A 19571-nucleotide genomic window follows, 5' to 3' on the forward strand; every position below is an offset into this window, starting at 1 on the left:
GCATTTTTTAGACTCCCACTTTTCGCAACGCTCTGAGGTGCATGCTGTCATAAGTTTTATTTAATTATAAACAAAACTTCTAACAGTATCAATAAAGATGTATAGCTGATAAAAAACTCGGAATACATTAAAAAACCTGCGTATAAGAAGATCCTGGTTTTTTTCAATTAGCCTAAACAGATTCTTATATGAATGGATTTAGGCTTCCAAGGTTATTAAAATAGGCTCCATATTTATGTAGCAAAATCATGATTTTCAAATCATGCATAATACTACATTTATAAACAGTACTCAAACAAACTCATAGCAAAATATCTGAACTGTCATTTGAAAGACATGGTTTATAAATTTTGAAATCAAAATTTTGTACATTGCAAATGCTGAATATTAAGAGAAATTATTGGAATGATCGAAAGAATAGACAAAATATTGTAAATGGCTTTGAAAAAAGCAAACATTTCACAACATATTAATTAAAAGCTTTTTCGTCTGACACTCCTCAGAGCATAAAACGTTAAAATAAAGGTCCGAAAGAACACGGTGAAAAATATATAACCAGTTGTGGATCGAAATAGGCCAATCAGAAAAACGCAAGCACAAGACCGGTATAGTTGACCAATCAGTGCCGCGTGCCTAAAGAGAAATTACCACTGGAGTCCAAGAGAGAAAACGAACTCCTTCTGTCTACACAATGGCGGCTTTTTCGTTTGTATGTAGATCGATTCCAAAACTGCTAGATGAAAGGACTGATAAATGAAACTATCTGAGGAGTGTCAGACGAAAAAGCTTTTAGTTAATATGTTTTGAAATGTTTGCTTTTTTCAAAGCCATTTTCAAGTTATGTACCGCCAAAAAACTGTTCACAAAATATTGTATATATACATTGGATTCAAAGACAATTGTTTTGCCGAGTTAATTTTAGATATAAGCCAGTAATAATATTTATTCAGTTTCCACAGTTCCCACCTAGAAACTGTTTTAGGCTAAATTTTAAGTTTTAGGCTAACGGATTCTTAAAACCCAGGTTCTTATACACGGGTTTTTACTGTAGCGCCACAAAGCCATGTGACCAGTTCTCGTGATAAGAGCGCTTTTTTACAAAAACTTCAGCTTGATATTGAAACAGCAAAAAAGATGGAATAAGCACGAAAAGACAAATTCAAAACACATACACCAGCGAAAAAATATCAAGATCAAATTAATGTTATGAAATATAGCTTTGGATTTTCCTTATGAAAAATTGTTAAGCATAAAATGTTTAAATATAGTTTAAAGAGATTTGAACATCTAATACCATGGATGGTGAGAAAGTTTTTCGGATACTGTCTCGAAAGGAAAGACAAGATGTTTGTTTTGAGACATTCATGTTTAAGAGCAATGTTCCTTGTGTCCTTCTTCATTTCAAAGATAAATTAGTGTAAAGGCTCTATTAAGTCTCCCTTTTCTTTTAAGCCCCCTTCTCTATTAAGTCCCCTCTTTAGCCCCTGATTTGAAACAAAGAATCACATTGAGTTGATCGCTCGACCGGTGTGACGTGATAAGATCACGTGCATTAAAGACAGCCCATGTAAAGATTTACTTGTGCACATTAGAGGATAAAAAATGTGTTTTAATTTGGCTAATAAATAAACCACCATCTCTAATGAGCCCCCTGTTTTAGTACTCCCCCTCTAGGACTGAAGAATAAATAAGCCCCTTACCCCGGGGCTTAATAGAGCTTTTACAGTAAGCTTTTTCAAGAGACGAGATTTTGTTTGAATTAAAAATTCAACGCCCTTTAAATACAGGGTCACTGTTTGCATGTGCAGAGTCAGCTATGTTGGTCGACTTACGTAAGGTACATTTTATTGGTCCCAAACCAGTGGTGCCGTGGAGAGGGCTCAGCCCCTTCGTTAAATTTCTAAGAGATTTGGGGGCCCAGCCTCCTTAAAAAGTGATTTCATATTTGGTTGGACGAATTCTGTGTTGGCAACCCTTTACTATATTCTAGATTTCTCATGAATGAACAGTTTCTTATCAGTCTTTTGTGTCATTGAATAGTTTGAATGATTTCTACACAAATTCATGTATCTTGGGTGTGGTCTCTTGAATTTGCCTACAGCACAGCACAGCCTCTCGTCCTAACATTTTAGGACGACACCTCTCTCCTAGACACAAAAAAGGCCGTAGAGTTGAATTGGTTGGTAGCACATCCCAGATTTAGTACCCCATAAAGAATTATGAGACTGAATAAAAAAAGTTTGATAAAGAAGTAAAAGGTTCTTTGGGTCAAAGTTATAACGGATATCAAGATACCAGTTTTAACAAATTTCCTTGAAACTTCTGAAAGCATACGTAAATATAGTTATTTTAAACAGGAAAGGTAAGGGGCCAAGTATCCCCTGTTGTGCCTATATTAAGACTTTTTGTAACTAAATCGTTTTTTACAACCCAAACCAAGAGAGCAAGACCTCTTATACAATAATTATTGAGTTACTATAAAAGTATGCCGTGATTGATTGCGTCAAGCAGGAGAATCTATCATTTTCAAGATATTTCATTTATCTGGATTGAAGCTCTGTTAAGAAAGTAGATTTAGTTTCTTGATTAAATATAAGAATTATTATATAACTATTACAATAACAACCATATTTATATTAGAACACTATTATCATTAATGCCAATGTTATTATCAATTTGCCAATAAAGTATTCATCAGTGCTTCAAGAGTTTTGTTGAAATTTGAAGAATCTTCACATTTTGCTGAAATTTGAAGCAGCTACAGAAGCGTTTCTTCGCCTCTACTCAAGTAACCGTATATGCTGTGCTAGCATTTTGATCATTCATTATTCGCACTATCCATTACTGCGAAACAAATTTAATTGAACAATTCTGTTAAATATATTTTGGCTCTTCCCCACTCAAGGCAGCATCAATCTCTTCAAATAAGCACCCATGACCCTGAAATGACCATATGCTCCTTTCAAATAGAAACTCATGGCAGTGAGACACTTGGAAATCTCCTTTGCGAGGAATCACCGTACAAAACGTAAGGACCCGGGGGGGGGGGGAGAGTACCCTTTTCCGATAAAGGTTAGGAGCAGGGGATTATGAATTGTACCAACATTCTGGGACAGGGTATCAAAATAAAGAAGATCTACAAAGAAGAAATATGCAAGATTATTTTTAAGGCTTTCTTAGAACGAGCATGTGTCAGTTACATTTTAAGTGGTAAATATCATTGTATCTGTTAAATTTTGGCATAATTGTGCCTTTTTGGCATACTTTCTATGGGAAAGAGTATGCTTTTGGCAATTTTCATGTTTAGAGGCTGGGGTGCAAAACGGTCTTCCACCCACCACCTTCAATTTCCTATTTAAGTGCCCCCCTCCCCATGCTTAAGAAACACAACATGAATATGCAAATGTACTAGAATATATCAAAGTTTATCTAAAACATAGCTAATCAACGGTTCTATTACAAGAACTGCACAACAACAAAGCAGGTGGTTAGGTTAATGTCACATTTGAGACCTTGGATGAAGGCATCAGTTGATGGTGAAACCTGGTTCTTCTGCATAGTAAAAAAATCATTGTTTAAATGCAAGTTCTTTCTAGGATACTTGACGAATGAAAGAATATCAATTTGACTGGCTTTTCAGGCTTTGAAAACCAGTAAATAGTGTAATTTCAAGTATATTGTAAGTTATATGTTAAAGAAATTAAGATGTCATAATCCTTCTGACTGGTGCGAATAGCAGAACAAAGTCATTAATGTAAATCTTATCGGAAAATCAAATTGAAAGATGCAATTTCCAAAAAATGTTGATATGGGCTAACAATAAAAAACTAGCATAGCTTACCACATGCTATCTTCTCTTCGCACACTATAATGCCATCCTAAATTTTGAAGAAAAAAATTATTAAAATGTAGCTACAAGGATGAACTTTGATAGACAGGCTAAAAATCGCGTAAAAATTTCCTTTGAATTTCATGCACTGAGGAAAGAATAGAGGACGAGTTAATAAATGAAAAGTTTTCACGATGCGTAATAAACATGCGAGTTTCGGCTTGGTAAAGGAAAAAATGCAAGGTGCCGCTTGTTTCGAATTGTGAGGAAGAGAAGGAGAATCGAGCCAAGGCTCTTCCAAGCATGCTTGGGCGGGGACGATGGAACTACAAAACTACAGCTCCCCCACGTCCTCGCCCTCTAAAGCCCGATTCATTTATTTAGCTACTTTTCTATCACTGTTTTGCTCTTTCTGCATATAAATTCTTTTAACGTTTCTGCCTGTACATAACGAAGATTCTATGAAATGTCATGCAAGACTTCTGTAGGGAGGAAAGCTATGTCCTTGTAAGGTTTCAGAGGATTTACATATCATTAATGCTGCAAATAACAATATATTTGAAAAAATTCAAACAAAACTATTTATAATAAAAAACCATGTGATATCAAAAGAAGTCTTGTGAACTGAAAACATGAAAGCTCAAAAACCAGAGGGAATAACTTACCATACAACCACACGAATGGCATTTTGATTGCTGCCAAAGTGTGCCATGCTTGTAGACTTTCTCTCCGGCACTGCTCTTAGCAAAACAATTTTTGTTGCCTGATTTCCTTCTTTTGTTACCATTTGCAAGCTTCGTATAAAAGGAAATGATACTTTTAAAGTTGTGAAAGAATTCTTGTTGATGTATGACTTACTATGTAAACAAAAATAAGTGACAAAAAGTGGCTTGAACCTGGTTGATTATTCACATTGTGCTCATTTACTTGGAACCATTTAATTGGTGAGTAATGCCCTTGAGATCGTAACCTTCTGCTTTTAAAGTATAAATTATGAATTACAAAATAAGCACGGCGAAACACCGAATTTGTATATGATGGATAATTTTCGACATCATATGATATGATGTCGAAACAGAAATCCCTGCTTATTGTGAGCTTCATCATCAAGATGCGCTTTCCAAAATCTAAATTATAAGTCATAAATTAAAGTTAGAATAATTGTGTTCGAAAAAGCTTCTCCTCAAGTTGTTAAACTTCTGAAACAGGGTCACCCCAACATATCTTTGCGTGAAACGATACTAGACAAATTAGCAACTTTTATGGCTGGAGCCCCCCCCCCCAATAATTTTCAAACTGTAATATTTTACCTTTGTAATACCCTGGGTACCAGACTCACTATATATAAAATAATTTTATATAGTGAGGCTGGTAAACAATGGACAGCCCCTCCCCCCCCCCCCCCCCAATATGAATTTCGCTCCAACGGCACTATTGTATAAGGCAAATATGCATGTTGTTACCTGTTCCGTCAAGATCTTCACTTGTCCCTGCAGCTTAAACACCATTTCTTTCAAATGGGTGAACTCCTGGCAAGTTGGGCAGGCTGAAATCAGGAAGGATCAACGAATAACCAAATGATGAGCACTATGAGGGATTGAGGAAAGTATCGATTATTCAGAAATAAGACAATTCCAAAAAAGTATCGAAATTATGGAACAACTATAAACCTCACCAAGTGAGTCTTGTAATAAAAGCACGTTGATTTCTTAAGGAAGTGCACATATATCTGATTGTTCAGATTCTGAATAAGAACTTCATTTTACTGTCAAGTGCTACATATTGATGCAACGTATTTTCAACAGTTTTCGCAAAATATTGTGAAATAGTGAAATATGAAATTTTCTGGAATTGACCATTTTCTCTTTCGGGACTGTGCGTTTATGAATATTTCAAGATCACACCAAATAGAAAAACCAAGATATTTCTTAAAATGTAGTTGAGGAACAATGCCTTTAAGCAAATTTCTTTAATAAGCGCCCATAATAAAACGGTTTCTTATAAAAAGTTTAGTGTTACAGTGACCGGCAAGAGAGCCTTTCTGGACAACTTTTTTCTTTACATTCGTTCTTAACAAGAATTTGTGCTAATATATCGGGTGGTTAAAAATTAAACGAAACAATTACAGAAATCGAAAAGCACTCAAGTGTTTGATAATCAGGTTAAATCGTCATAACACTCTACTTAAGGGTTTTTTAATTGGGGAGGAGAAATTCGGAATAGGTAAAAAAAATATTTTGAAATATAAGATGATCCGATCAGATATCGAGCAACAAGTGACGGAATTTCCAATTCCCTTTATGAAGACGCCAGAGAAAATTTAAGCGATCTCTTGATAGATAATGAATTATTTCTTGTTCAAAAAATGTTCATTGTTTATTTTTTGAGCAAATGACCTGAATTCAAAACAATTGTCTAAAATAAACAGCCAAGGCTACAACATGAATGCTTTACCTACTTCCATTAGTCTGTGCCCCAGACCCCTAACTTGAAAACAAGAGGTCTGGAACACAGGCTATATTCCATTGATATCTTTCAAATAGTTGCTGCAATTATTAGGAAATTTAGCCATTGTAATTGCGTTTAACTTCGAGAAGGAGATGGCTGTGCAGTAAGACAACGAAGCGAAAAATTCGTTACTACTTCAAGTATTCCTGCAGTGACAGGTTAATTGCTGTATATCTAAACAATATTTAAAACCGGGTGTATGTATTTCATTTCTTTATTTAAATCACTCTTGCATCGATTAAACGATAGCCCCTAGAGACCCAGAACAATCATGGAAAGACTGTGTGAGATATTACAACAAACTCCCCCTCCCCATCTCCTTGGAGGTGTATACAACTGTATATCACTTGACATTCAGCCTGTGTTTTAGACTCCTTACTTTCAATTTAAAGGTCTGGAGCACAGGCTCTTGACATTATGCCAACCTCGCCTTTACGAGTCGCACACTATTTCGTCTCACTCTTCGCACTTAAGACTACTCACAGTAACAGGTACAACTAGATCTATTATAAAGGTTGATAACTCTGCTATTAAAACACACATGCTTGATTGTTGTATCGGTGGAGAGGTACATGTTTTTTAGACATGCTTGTTTCCCTGTATGGTTAAGGACTCTTCTCAACAGCCATGGCTCAAAAAGCACAAAGACTGATGTTTGCCGATTTATAGCCAGACATAGAGCATTGTAGAACTTCATGCCTTTTCTATGCCTTTTCTATGCTTTTATGCGTGAAATAAGCAAATAATCTCACGTTTGCATGATTTCCCATCTCTTTCTAGCTTGTGGTTCAGCCTACATGAACAGTTGTACGTTCCAGGCACATTTTTGCAGATTTGCTCACATTTATGCGTACCCTATCGAGAAGGAAGAAGGTAATTTAATTAATAATAGAATACATAAAGCAAACTACACTAATATACTGATTTTCAAACTTTTTTATTTCCACATATATTCGTGATGCATAACTGTTGGAAGTCTAACGTCTTATAGCACAAAAGTTTTTATTTTTCTTCCCACCGTTTGACGGCATTTTTTTCCTTTTCCCCAATGTCTGTCACTAGAGTTTTAACATGACTCCTCCCGTCCCCAATTTTTCCAAGTAAACAATAATTAGTGTCTATCCTGAGCAATATAGTGTTTTGATTAATTTTAGCCTGGGATATGGTTTTTTTGCCATTCTAGAAGCAATAATTAAAAAAATTAGACTAAACTTTGGTGGGTCATCCTACATCATTAAACTTGATTCTCAGCCCCCTCACCTCAGGCTCAATTTCGTGGCGCCGTCGTCTGTTTGATACAGCAAGAAGCTTATGCTTTAGAAACTGAGAATTGCCTGGCATAGTTGATCTTTAAAGCAATAGGATGTGAAGGTGGCTGAGTGGCTAGGGCTGTAGACTAGCGATCCAAGGGTATGCAGTTCGTAGTACTGACAAGACCAAACTTTCACTCAGAGTGAGGGGAGCCCCTAGCTTTTTAAAATTACAGGCAAAAGAATCACGTGGTATGGTCACATCGAGAAGGAAGGACCTGGACACTGCTCGATATGCATAACTTCCCAGTTTCCAAAAACTAGCTTCGGAAGCTATGCAGTAGCATATACAAATAGGAATGAAATAGGAAAAATAATATCAAAAAAAACTTGCGGAGGAGCATTCATCGATTTCGTCACATTTTTTAAAATCAACTTGACTTGTCGTATAACCCTCAGGGCAACTGCATCTATGAAACAAAATTTACAGCATATATCACTGTTTGTCTTTTAACTACTGTGTAACGCTGAAATCTCGAACTTTCGGATTATTCGGAAATGCTCACAGCACTGTCAAAGTTCTCAAATTTTTATTAGTTAGTCAAGATGTGACAAAAATGTTAGCCTACATGATGGAGGCAAGAAATATGATATGTAGCCAGTGTAAAGCCATGTTTTCCTCTTTTTCAAAAAAATCTTCATATTTGGCTGATGCATTTTAGGAGAAACAATCTAACAAGCCGTTTTCTTTGTTTAATTATCGCATGGAGATTATTGTCTTGACAATGAAACGTTATTTTCTTCCTAAATTATTGTCTTCACGAAATGTTAATCAGAATAAAAATACTAAAGATTATGTTAAGTATGTACTTGATCTACTGCTAAAACAGATCAGGCAAGTAACTTGAAAGCAGAAGTATTTTTAATAAACATTAACGTTGGTGTATTGTTTACTTGTTCTCGCATGCAGTGGAACTACATGTAACACTGTCTTATAGAAGAAAACATAATAAAAATGATACATTCAAAACCTCTTCATAAATGTAAAATTCAAGTGATAATGTTTTAGTTATTGCAATGAGGTTGATACGTAATTACATTTTAAAATGAAGTATCATGTTAAGGACAGAACCTGTAAGAGCCGAAAGTATTAGCACAGATGTGCTCACAGCCACCATTTACCATCTGACATTCGTCGATATCTAGAAAAAATTCACATGCCTTCTTTAAAAGCAATCGACAGATAAAAAGGTGGCTTAAGACATCTGTCAATCAACTTTAGCCAATCAATGAGCGTGCGAGTGAAATCACAATCACCGATTGGTCAATTTTTGATTGACAGATGGCTTAAGCCATCTTTCAATCAATATTAGCAAATCAATGAGTGTGTGAGTGAAATCACAATCACCGATTGGTCAATTTTTGATTGAAAATGGCTTGAGTCACTTAAGTATCTGTCGATTGCCTTTAAACGTAAGCACAATGCTGGCGACATAAATCCAGATGAACTGAACTAACACATGTAGGAATAAGGAGAATTTTCATTTGCAGGAAATAAGATGAATGAACCTAGCATTAACAAATAAACAACAAAATTTTAAGGATAATTCTTTAAATTCCATTAATACTGTCAAGTACGATGATCACAGCGGAAACAACTGATGATTTGAAAACCCCTTCGAGAAAAATACAAAGGGAAGATTTTTATGTATTTGTTATTATGTCAAAGCAAAGGGGAAAATAATGAAGGATATAATATGGCAAGAACTTTGCATGATATAGAATGTGCAATGAAGAGAAGAAAGGATAAAAGTTGTAGATATAGTACTGTTACAAATGTTATAAAAAATTTAAAACTAAATAAGAAGCTAAGAAAAGTTAAGGATGTGCTCCTAAGAGATTTGTTACGATAGCCCCATTACATAGAAACCTACTGTATTTTTCTAGCATGCACCCATCCACTTTTAACCACCCCAAAATAATCACAAACCCAAATATAAAAAATGATAAAATAACCACCCCTCTTTTAAGCACCTAGGATCATTTTGTGAGTCTGGTACTATATAGTGAGTCTGGTACCCAGGGTACTAGGATTGTTGACATAATTTTCGCATTTTACTCAAAAATAGCGTAGACAAATGTGAAGTTGCATCATTTTCTTTCTTTCATCAATAGCAACATGGACAAAACAGTTAAAAACCCAAATAATGCAAAATTAATCTCATAGAAAATAGCAAATTTTGCTGTCCGTCAATTCTATTTCCATGTGTTAGGCTTTACCATGCTGCTGCTTCTCCACCTCTTCTAAAAATATGTTGAAATTTTAAATATAATCTAGAAACTTAATCGAAGATGACGAAGATGACATCGATTTTGACAAAAATTCAGAACTTTATGAGATTGTTGTTTTGGTTTTGAAATTAATAAAATTTGAAATTTCAATACTATGAAAAAAGCACCCCCCCCCCTCACTCCTTGAAAAGCTCTCTCTGATATCCGCCCATCCATTCTTTATTTGATTGACTGATTGTCATGAGTGATTGATTGATCTTTATATAAGAGCCCGTGCGCTTATTACAGTACATTGGAAAGCCTGTTGATATTTAAACCTATATTAAAACTTGAAATAACGCACCCAAACAGGTAAGGCCATCCTGATCAAGAACAAAGCCATCTCCACACAGGCATTTAAATGAACCTTGGGTATTTTCACAACCGACAGCATTGAAGCAAGGATTTTTGGGTAGGCACTCGTTGATGTCTGTAAAAAAAAGTTTAATCTACTGGTAGACAAGAATTTAATCTAAGTATTTCCATGTCTATGAAATACTTCCTTTTTGGTGCCTTATGCTAGCACAAACATCTAAACATCAAAGGTGCATCTTGCAACCTCTTCTTCATTAAGAATTAACATCTTTTTCATGATTTATTTTTGCTTATTCTTTATAGCAAGCAAAAGATAGATTTATGCAATTACGTAGATAGTCTAACAAAATTGGGCATATATACGCACTTTTCTTAGGGCCATAGCATGTTATACATGCTTAATTGTATTAAATAAGACATCTTTTGAATCCTATAGCATTCAGAAGTATTATTCAAAAGGCCATTATCTGACACAGTCATTAACACAGCATCACATCCGACGCGTTAATTTTAGGCCTTTCATTCCCAGGAAATGGGCAAAGTTACGAAGTAAACGATGCTGCTTTTATTTATCAAGAATTGCCTTTTTTCTGATTGCAGGCAAAATATTATTCGAACAATTAAAAATAGAAATCAGAAGTGAAACTTGTAATAAGTGGTCTCATGATAAGATCAGGAATACCTTGGCATGTACAGTTGTCATGTGCCATCGTAAAGCCTGGATAGCAGCTACACTCATATCTTGAATTCGTATTTCTACATTTCTGGTTGCAGCAAGATATATCCTCTTTGCACTCGTCGACATCTGCGTAATTAATTAACATAATTTTAAGAAAAAGTTGCTACTTAGAAAAAAGACGACATTATTGGCGGTAGGACATCTAAAACAACTTACCATCAAATAATTTTTATAATAGATATCAAGATAATCTCTTTATAGATCCGCTTACCTTTACAGTTTCGTCCATCAACTTGCAAGCGAAAACCATCTCGACATGAACACTCATAGCTTAAAACAAAGAAGATAAATCAAGTAATAATTAACCTAAAAAGAATGTAGGTATGGCAGGAACAGCATCGAAAAACCATAACTGGACGTCTCACCTTCCAAATGTATCTTTGCAAATCTGGCCACATCCACCGTTTTCGATAGAACATTCTTTGGTATCTTAGAATAAAAGTAAAACTCATAAACACAAGACTGTTTCATCAATGCTCAAGTTAGCCTTGAATTTCATACAGCGTATGCTCTATTTTCTTTGGAACAACTTTCACATCATTACGTTAAAAAACCCATATAATTAAGAATGTTTAATCAATGCTAACGCAAACATTCAATTTTATTTAAGGTATCTTCCAATTTGTTTATATGGCCAAAATTGTCTTTAATAGCTTAGAGTTTCCACAAAAGTTAAAGTGTAGTGAAGAGTTCTGCTCGTTTCGAGATTTTATCATTCTCATATCAAAGAGATTCTATTATACTATATGGCTTGTAAAATCTGCTTTGCTGCAAACACGAGTTCAGTCATAATATGCAAACAGACTCTAAGGGGAAATCGATTATGAGACATTTCTATATTCCCTTCTTCGCCATCTAAAATAGACGTATATTTGCGTTAGCTAAAAGTAAAGATAAAAAATAACGTACCAATACAAGTTAAGCCATCATTATCGAGAACAGTGCCATCCCTACATTGGCATTTGAATGAACCTTTGGTATTTTCACAACCGATAGCGTCGATACAAGGATTCCTAGTTGGCGAGCATTCATCTATGTCTGAAAAGAAACATTTTTACAAAGCTGTGTACGAATTTTTTAGAATCATTGAAATATACCTTAACTTCATAGAAAATATTTTCATTGCCTAAGACCTGAGAATATTAAACAGTGGCCTATTCATGTGATAAGAGTGAATATATTTTACATATATAATATATGCGATAACTGATAAGAATATATTTGCTAATTATGTAACTTTATCCCTTTTAAAGCTGTATTTTAATCATTAAATGCTTTGCACCAGTTTACAGAAGTGAGAAGCACCAAAATGATAATAAATTTGTCAGGTAATTTTTAAAAAATTGCATCGACTATTTATCTTTTTTATATGGAATTTCTATTCTACTTACAGTCTGCTCCGAAATTCTACTAAAGCGATCCAAAGGGGAGCGCCAAATCACTACTACTGATTGTCAACAAGGCAAACAAACAGCTAGAGAATATTGAGAAATCGTAAACAAAGGTTAAGAAATTCACATGAAATTAAAAGATATCTTGCTCGGAATTCTTACATCCATTTGCTTTCGAAAACTTGTCAATCAATTCAAACTTTTAAACAAATAAGTAAATAAACAAAGTTTTTGCGATACGTTTGTTTTCTTTCCAAATTGCTTTAAGTCGCAGGGCTGTCGGCACCAGGAGAGCTGGGGAGGCTGGAGCCCCCAATAATGATCAAACTGTAGTATATTGCTTTCATAACCGTGAACTGAATGAAAAAGAATACAATGGGCAACCCCCTTCGAGTTGTTGAATATACTGCTTATGTCGAAGGAAGGTATCGAAAGACGCGCATTAACAGGGGTTTTCATTCATTACCTTCACAAGACAAACCATCTTCCTTCAACTTGTAGCCTCCAAAACAGGAGCACCTTACTCCATTAGGTATAGCGGAACATACTTGCTCACAGTCCCCATTATTTTCAGCACACCTCCGAAATAGCTTTGCTGAAATAATGTATAGGATTTTTAAAAATGAAAATAAAATTCAAAAACAATTGTACAAGAAACAGAAATGTATCTGTTTGATCTTTGTATCTGTTTGCCAGTGCCTTTCTGTGCCATTTGAAATTTAGTATACAACAAATTGCAGTTTCATTTGCAGGGGCGGATTTAAACGGCAAAGACTGAGAGGCAACGAGGGTTAAATGGTGGATGAATTTTGGTGCCACACCCTTCAAATGATGGAAACGCCCAATTCAAAATTTATTCTCAGCCTTAGATAAGGGACATAACAAGATAAATAAAAAACTTTTTTGCATTATTTGGTTACTACTGACTCCCCTTAAGTTCTTGCTACCGACCCTAAGTAAAATTTACCGAAAGACGCAAAAAATTGGGAGGGGGGAGTGTCGCATCCCAACCCCCAGCAAAAATTCCTCCCTGTTCATTCGTGCCTTTACTCAGTTAAATTCTGGCCACTTACGGGTCATTTTCACTGAAGATTCAGTTTTTTGTGCGTCTGAGGAAAATATCTAGCATATTTGATAACTTCTGCTACTCGTGGCAAAACCCTCGCTGTGTGTGGGGTCTCTTGTGAGAATTTACAAACTGCAACGACCCGAACCCTTCATTTGACACGAAATCGGTTATTTCAGTAAGATGTGACATTGTTTACGTTCATTAACATAATTTACATTGACATTTAAAAGCTCTAACCTTTAAATACTGCTTTGAAACCACGTCCAGTCACTGATTGGTCGCTGAAAAACCTCAAAAACATTGTCCTGCTGGTGGAATAAATTCTCCCAGCGACCGGCGAATAACTACCACAAAAGCGGCCTATTAAGCTCTCCAGGTCCCCATCATATATTTCAACGTAGTCAAATTGGCATGATCCTTTTTCTAGAAGCAAGTGAAAAATTTGCTTAGAGGAATTTTGCTATGTTACTATTCTTGAAGCATAATTTTGACCAAAAAAATATCTTGATGAAAAAAATACAAAGTCATTTCTTGATGAAAAAAATTATACAATAAACGAGAAATCTACTCACTCTCGCCCCCTTCAATTTGAATGTCTGTTATAGCAAGCTCAACTATATGTTTTTCAGGCACTGTTATTTGATAGCTGCACATTATGCTGCGAGGGTAATTGCTTGGATAGTCAGGAGATGTGACGATACCTTGAGATCCTTCATATTCACGGTCACAGCCTGAAGAAGAACGAATTAAAAAGCTTACTAGGTTACACCCATATGAACAAATTTCAGCTCCAGTGATAAATTTGATCAAAGAAGCCTTAACTGTTTGTTTGAGGAGACTAACGCTTTTATTGAAAAACTGTTCGGTATTAAAGAAGCTATAATGGGTGGATGATCAGCCTCGAAAGAAATACAAGGGGGGAGCTTGAGCCACATGTAAAAAGGAGCTATGCATGACATGTTTGGATTTGAATACTCATGGTGCCTTAGTCGAAGCAGCCTCCCTGTCTTGATGAACTAGACGCTGATGTCACGTGATATTCTCGGTGTGGAGACCCTGTGTCGTAACAGAGCTTTTACGGTAAGTCAAAAGCCTCGAACTGAGAACCTTGAAAGCCTTGAAGCCAAAAGTTACAATCATGAATCAAAGTTTAAAGCAGGAAACGTAGCAGTTGATGTATTAGCGACGAACGAGATAAAGTTTTCTAATATATGTGGCAGCCCCCGTCTCCCAGTCAAAAAGCAAGCATAAAAATAATTAAAATCCATGCGCATGCTCTTTGATTAAAAACGGGGGCTGCTTCTCTCATTTAAAATTTTCTTTTGTCCGTCTCCAAAAAAGGTGAATTATTAAAATTACCATGCGATTCGCCGTAAATAATTCGAAATCCTGTTCCACTGGTGCTACTGTCTGAATGGAAATGCAACAGGATCGAATTTCCCGATGAAATGATATACTTTGGAACTGCTGTCCCACAAAACTTGCCAATTCTTGCCTCCTTTTTTGCCTCAAGACCGTTGTAGACAGATAAACTGTCGTGGTAGCAGTTATGGCTTTCTTCAAGCTATAACAAAGTGAAAACTGAACTGTATAAAATTGAGTTATGAAAGTATTTAAGAGGCTAGTTGAGGGCTTTTTAGTTGATTATGTTAGCAAAAAGGCCCGATACAAAAGTGCTAAAGGGAAAAATGGACGGAAGGGGCTATGAAAAGAGGATGATGAGGTCATGTTTGTTGATTTTAGTTTATAGAGAAGACAGGTCAAAATGTTCAACAGATTACAAGCTCTTGGGAGGGAGAGACGAGTTGTGGATACAAGCTCGTGAATTTGGCGACAGTTGATATGATTTACAAAGGATAGGATTTACCAACAAATAATAACTGAAAATAGTTACTTTGAAAGTAGAGAGAATTAGCCGAATCCTTTTTGTAAAGTCCTTCACTGAAATCTTCCACACACAGTCAGAGTTGGCTGGATACTTCTTTTGACCGAAGAGAGGAGACTTGATTACCCCACTGGAGTTACTGAAGATACCGCCACATTCTACAAAACGGATAGGTTATGTTGGTATTGAAGTGAATTATCGAAGATTGAGCATGAGAAAGATGACCGAATGGCGCTATGGATTAGAAAAATAGATACGGAATCAGTGGCGGATTTAAAGGGGGGGGGGCAACTAGGGGCAGTTGCCCCCCCCCTCCTCAACGAGTTGAAACAAGTTTGGCGCCACTTTTTTGGAAATTGTGCGCCCCTTTTGAAGAATGAAAATCAGATGAAAAAGGTTCTTGGACCGGTAGGTTAATTTGCTTCAAGAATTACCTCAAAGTTATGTTGTTTATTCTGAAAAGGTATCTGAAATTGTTGTATACAGCGTACTGTCGTAACCAATTTTTGAATATTTTTTAGCGCCCCCACTACCAACTGCACCTCCTTCAAATTTGCTCTGGATCCGCCCCTGTACGGAATTAATATATGAACATCCAAAGAGAAAGTCTGCAACAGGGAATACATGGACCGCCTGCAGCACATGCTTTTTCGCTATCATCGTTTAATTGAATCGTTGAGCAAAGTAGCTTGCAAACCTTGGCAAGAAGGTCACTGCCCCAATCAGAATTTGTATACTACGCCTCTTCCTCTTCGTCTAGAGAGGTCCAACGAATTAGTTTGAGCATAGTCAATGGAATAGAGTATCTAGAGGTAAACCCAGGGCTGTTAAGAGGTTTCAGAGGCTCTTGGGCAAAACCAAAAGACAAGAAAATTTCTGCGACCACGCCCTTCAGATTAGCTTAAAATGCTTTTAACAATATTACTTGCAGTTATTTCTAGCTATCGTTTAAAACGTTTTACTTTTCTAGGCATACTTTTGCAACGTTTGATTAAATCCATTCTTAAAATTGAATTCATTTCTTTATGAGGCCTCTTAGACCTCAAAAACCCGGGGCAACTTGCGGTGCGCCTTTCGGTGCCCCTTGGTAGACCTTTGACTGCATAGAGCGAAGAAATGATGCGGTCATCAAAATTTATTTTTAGATTCTTTGAATTCCATTGAAATGCCGATATTGAAAATCGGTAATAGTACAAATCAAGTTAAATCTGTTGAGAATCTGCTCCTAAACAAGTTTACTGAGACTAGGTTTTTGAAATGCCTGTAAAATACCGACAGGTTCCTTAATGAAATATAGTGATTTGAGAGGATTTGAGTTGGTTCATCTATATCTCATACATTAGTCGTACTATGTTATAAAGTTATTTCAAATTACATGGTAGAAAAAAAAATTCTCAAAAATCTGTTCATATGACTTCATCACTCCACAACACTATAACTAAACAAAAATGGTTATGTATAACAACAGTGGTCGTATCATGATGATACAAAACCCATGATAACTTATAACACACCAAGTCCTGCAGGGCAACCTCGGGCATGTAAGAGGTAATTTATGCAAAACCTACAGGACAACCAAAGGGTAATTTATACAAAATACGGACCTTTTGGTACCAGTTTCATTTTTATAACACGGGATTATATTGGACTTATGGTCTCACTTTTCGCCAGAGAACCGAGAAAAACCGGGCGACGCCAATTTCTTTCTACTTTACCACATGCCAAAAAATATCCCTACCGACATTTAGCACTCAATAAAACCCCCTTTGTGGAATCAATCATGGTGAATTTTTATTAGATTACTATTTCAAACCATAAATGGTGCAAAAAATATACAAACGAACATACCGCCAGCCACCAGCTTTGACGAAATCGCCAGGATGCTAGAAAACAATGCAACAGACGAAAGATTATGATGTTTGGACGTCTTGCTGTATTTAGATCACAGGAGAGGTGGGAATCCAATCAAATGGTGAAAAATTAAATTTTATGACAAAAATTATTGGCTAAGCAATGTCGTCTTCTTTGGTTTTTATAGAGTTCGTTTGCTTTTCAACAAGCATATTTAATTCTGAGAGGTTGGTTCAGAGAGACTGGCAGTCTTTTTTAAGGGCTGGTTTCATAGAAGTTTGCCTTAGGGTTGAATTTTTGCTGTGGCATGACCAAGGAGTGCAAGAGAATCTATTGAAATCTACTGAACTCGGACGAATCACTGGAACGAGGCAAAAGGGGCGTGATCATACTGGCCACGCCCTTTACCCTCCCACTTTGTAATAGCTGGCGCCGCCACTGCTGAATAGAGAGCCCAACGCGAGTTTAATAAAGAGACTAGTTTTGGGTCGACATTATCAGCAACATCTGATGGAGTTTCAAGTGCTTGGGCAAAGTTTCTCAAGTAGTGACTCCTCGTCGACTGTTGGCTTCCTTCGATTTTCGTTCGATAAAAGGTCGTTAACCGCATCAGAAAGGGAGATGGCACATCCATCATCACTCGGTGCATGCAAACTTAGCTCATCATCATCATCATTACCATTTTCAGAGAAACACACTTTCTTGGAATTTTTAGATGATAAGGCAAGACCTAGAGGGCGCTTACCCCTAGAGAGTCCCGTGGGAGAGGGGAAACTATCGCTTTTCCCGGTGGGCTCAGTGTCGGAAACTCCGGTGGAGGAATATTGCCCTTTATGTCCGGTGGACAGTTTTTCTAAATGCCTGGTAGAGAAAAAGTCAGTTTGTCCGGTGGACTCAAATTCACGCCCTTTGGGCGGTCGAGAAAGTACAGAAAAGGATTCATCTGGATCCGTCGCAATCTTAATGAGAATTTTTGACATGCAGCTCAAATTTGAATTTATGTCTGAAAGAGTTTGGTTTAAATTGGCAGTCGTAGGAGACTTAATTTGATTTGCACCACTAATCTCAACCTCATTTTCTTGAGGGTAAGTCTACGGGTTATTATCGTCCATTTTACCTACAAGGCAAAGTTTAGCTGAACAAAGTTTTTTGTAAGTATGTCAATAATCTTGAAAAACACGGCTATTATTTGTAGAAATTATACACATAATAAGGAAATTGTATTTACAAGTCTTTGCGAAGAGTGCACAGAAAAGCGCAGCCGAATGCCAGTAGCAAATGTTCGCAATGACCAGTAGCGCATGCGCTCGCCTCTCATGGGATACCGTAGTGACGTAGCTGATTGTAGAGAAGAATTGTAAATCTCGTGTAGCATACAGTGGACAGACCATTGTAGAATGAAGCTCATCTGCGGCATACAGTGAGGCCGCAGGAGAGGGCGCGGGGGTCAACCGCCCCTGTTGCCTTTTGATAGGAGGGGCAAGGGTGGGTAAAGTGCCCTTTTCATAGAAGTGCCTTTGACAACGGCCGTTTGTAATTCTCAAAATATTCGTATGAAATTCTGACAGTACTACCTTATTCATGACGAAATTTCTAAAATTTCTAATGCCAAAAGTTAGCCGATTTTCATGATACCTAGAATCGGTTGAGATCGAAACAAAATGATAGTTACGAGCGAATTGTTAGTAGCTGGGAATTTTTTTTCGAATAATCTTTTACTCAAGCTTGCCCCCTTGCCCCTTCCGACGTCTCTGGCGACATAGGCTCTCTCTCTCTTGAGTATACATAGTTACATATAATCACAGGTATATATTCTTATTCGAAGGCACGTTTCTGACTTCACGCACTTTAAGTCAGAAGAAAGGAGTCCTTTTATTTTTGTTATTATTGTTATTATTATTGTTATTATTGTTATCATTAATACTTTGATTTCGAATTGGCTGTTCGAAATAGCTAAAAATAAAAGCTAATTAAGGCCAACTATTTACAAAAGGTGTATACAAAAGAAATACATAATAATTACAAAAAACCTAAACTATATATAAAAGTTTTGCAAATCCTACAGTTGCAATGTTTGCATTTTGTTTTCTCAAGATGTTTTTGCGATCTCTTGGATGAGCTTGGATACACCACTGAATAAGAGTGGACACGCCGGGTGTAGACAGGAAGGTCGCGCAGCGCGCATGCTTTACCTTTACTTCAAAAAAGAATTTTATGAAAAAACATCCTATGCGAGACAACATGAAATGAATGATAATACTATACTTACAGAAAAGAACACAAAACATTATGAAACCTCATCTTTATCTTCTCCTTTGCTTCCGAATAGCAGCATAGACGGAACTTGACCATGAAGCCAATTTAAAGGGGGCATATCGAAACAGTTCCGGTTTCCGGTGAAGA

The 19571-nt window shown here is 36.4% G+C and overlaps 1 protein-coding gene across 1 annotated transcript; it reads right to left on the reverse strand.

Moving 5' to 3' along the window:
- Positions 1–3406: 3406 nt before the first annotated feature.
- On the reverse strand, positions 3407–19562 carry LOC135686630 (uncharacterized). The gene is made up of 19 exons (XM_065202898.2): positions 19438–19562; positions 17166–17200; positions 15327–15475; positions 14792–14996; positions 14005–14163; positions 13670–13855; positions 12830–12958; positions 11882–12010; positions 11338–11401; positions 11184–11242; positions 10916–11038; positions 10223–10348; positions 8720–8789; positions 7982–8057; positions 7090–7192; positions 5293–5375; positions 4495–4623; positions 3842–3878; positions 3407–3552 (listed from the first exon to the last, which is right to left on the reverse strand). Exons 1-19 carry the CDS (start codon positions 19518–19520, stop codon positions 3527–3529), a joined length of 1971 nt encoding a protein of 656 aa, XP_065058970.2. The 5' UTR covers positions 19521–19562; the 3' UTR covers positions 3407–3526.
- Positions 19563–19571: the final 9 nt, after the last annotated feature.

Source organism: Rhopilema esculentum, chromosome 6 (genome assembly GCF_057945365.1).
Source record: "Rhopilema esculentum isolate cy_ngs chromosome 6, ASM5794536v1, whole genome shotgun sequence".
Taxonomy (NCBI): Eukaryota; Metazoa; Cnidaria; class Scyphozoa; order Rhizostomeae; family Rhizostomatidae; genus Rhopilema; species Rhopilema esculentum.

Coding starts and splice junctions, on each gene's coding strand:
- LOC135686630 (XM_065202898.2), bottom strand. CDS start 19,520: ATGGTCAAGTTCCGTCTATGCTGCTATTCGGAAGCAAAGGAGAAGATA. Junction 11,039..11,183: donor TGATGGACGAAACTGTAAAG/GTAAGCGGATCT, acceptor TTAATTACGCAG/ATGTCGACGAGTGCAAAGAG. Junction 8,790..10,222: donor GGATGGCCTTACCTGTTTGG/GTGCGTTATTTC, acceptor AATTTTTTCTAG/ATATCGACGAATGTCAGATG.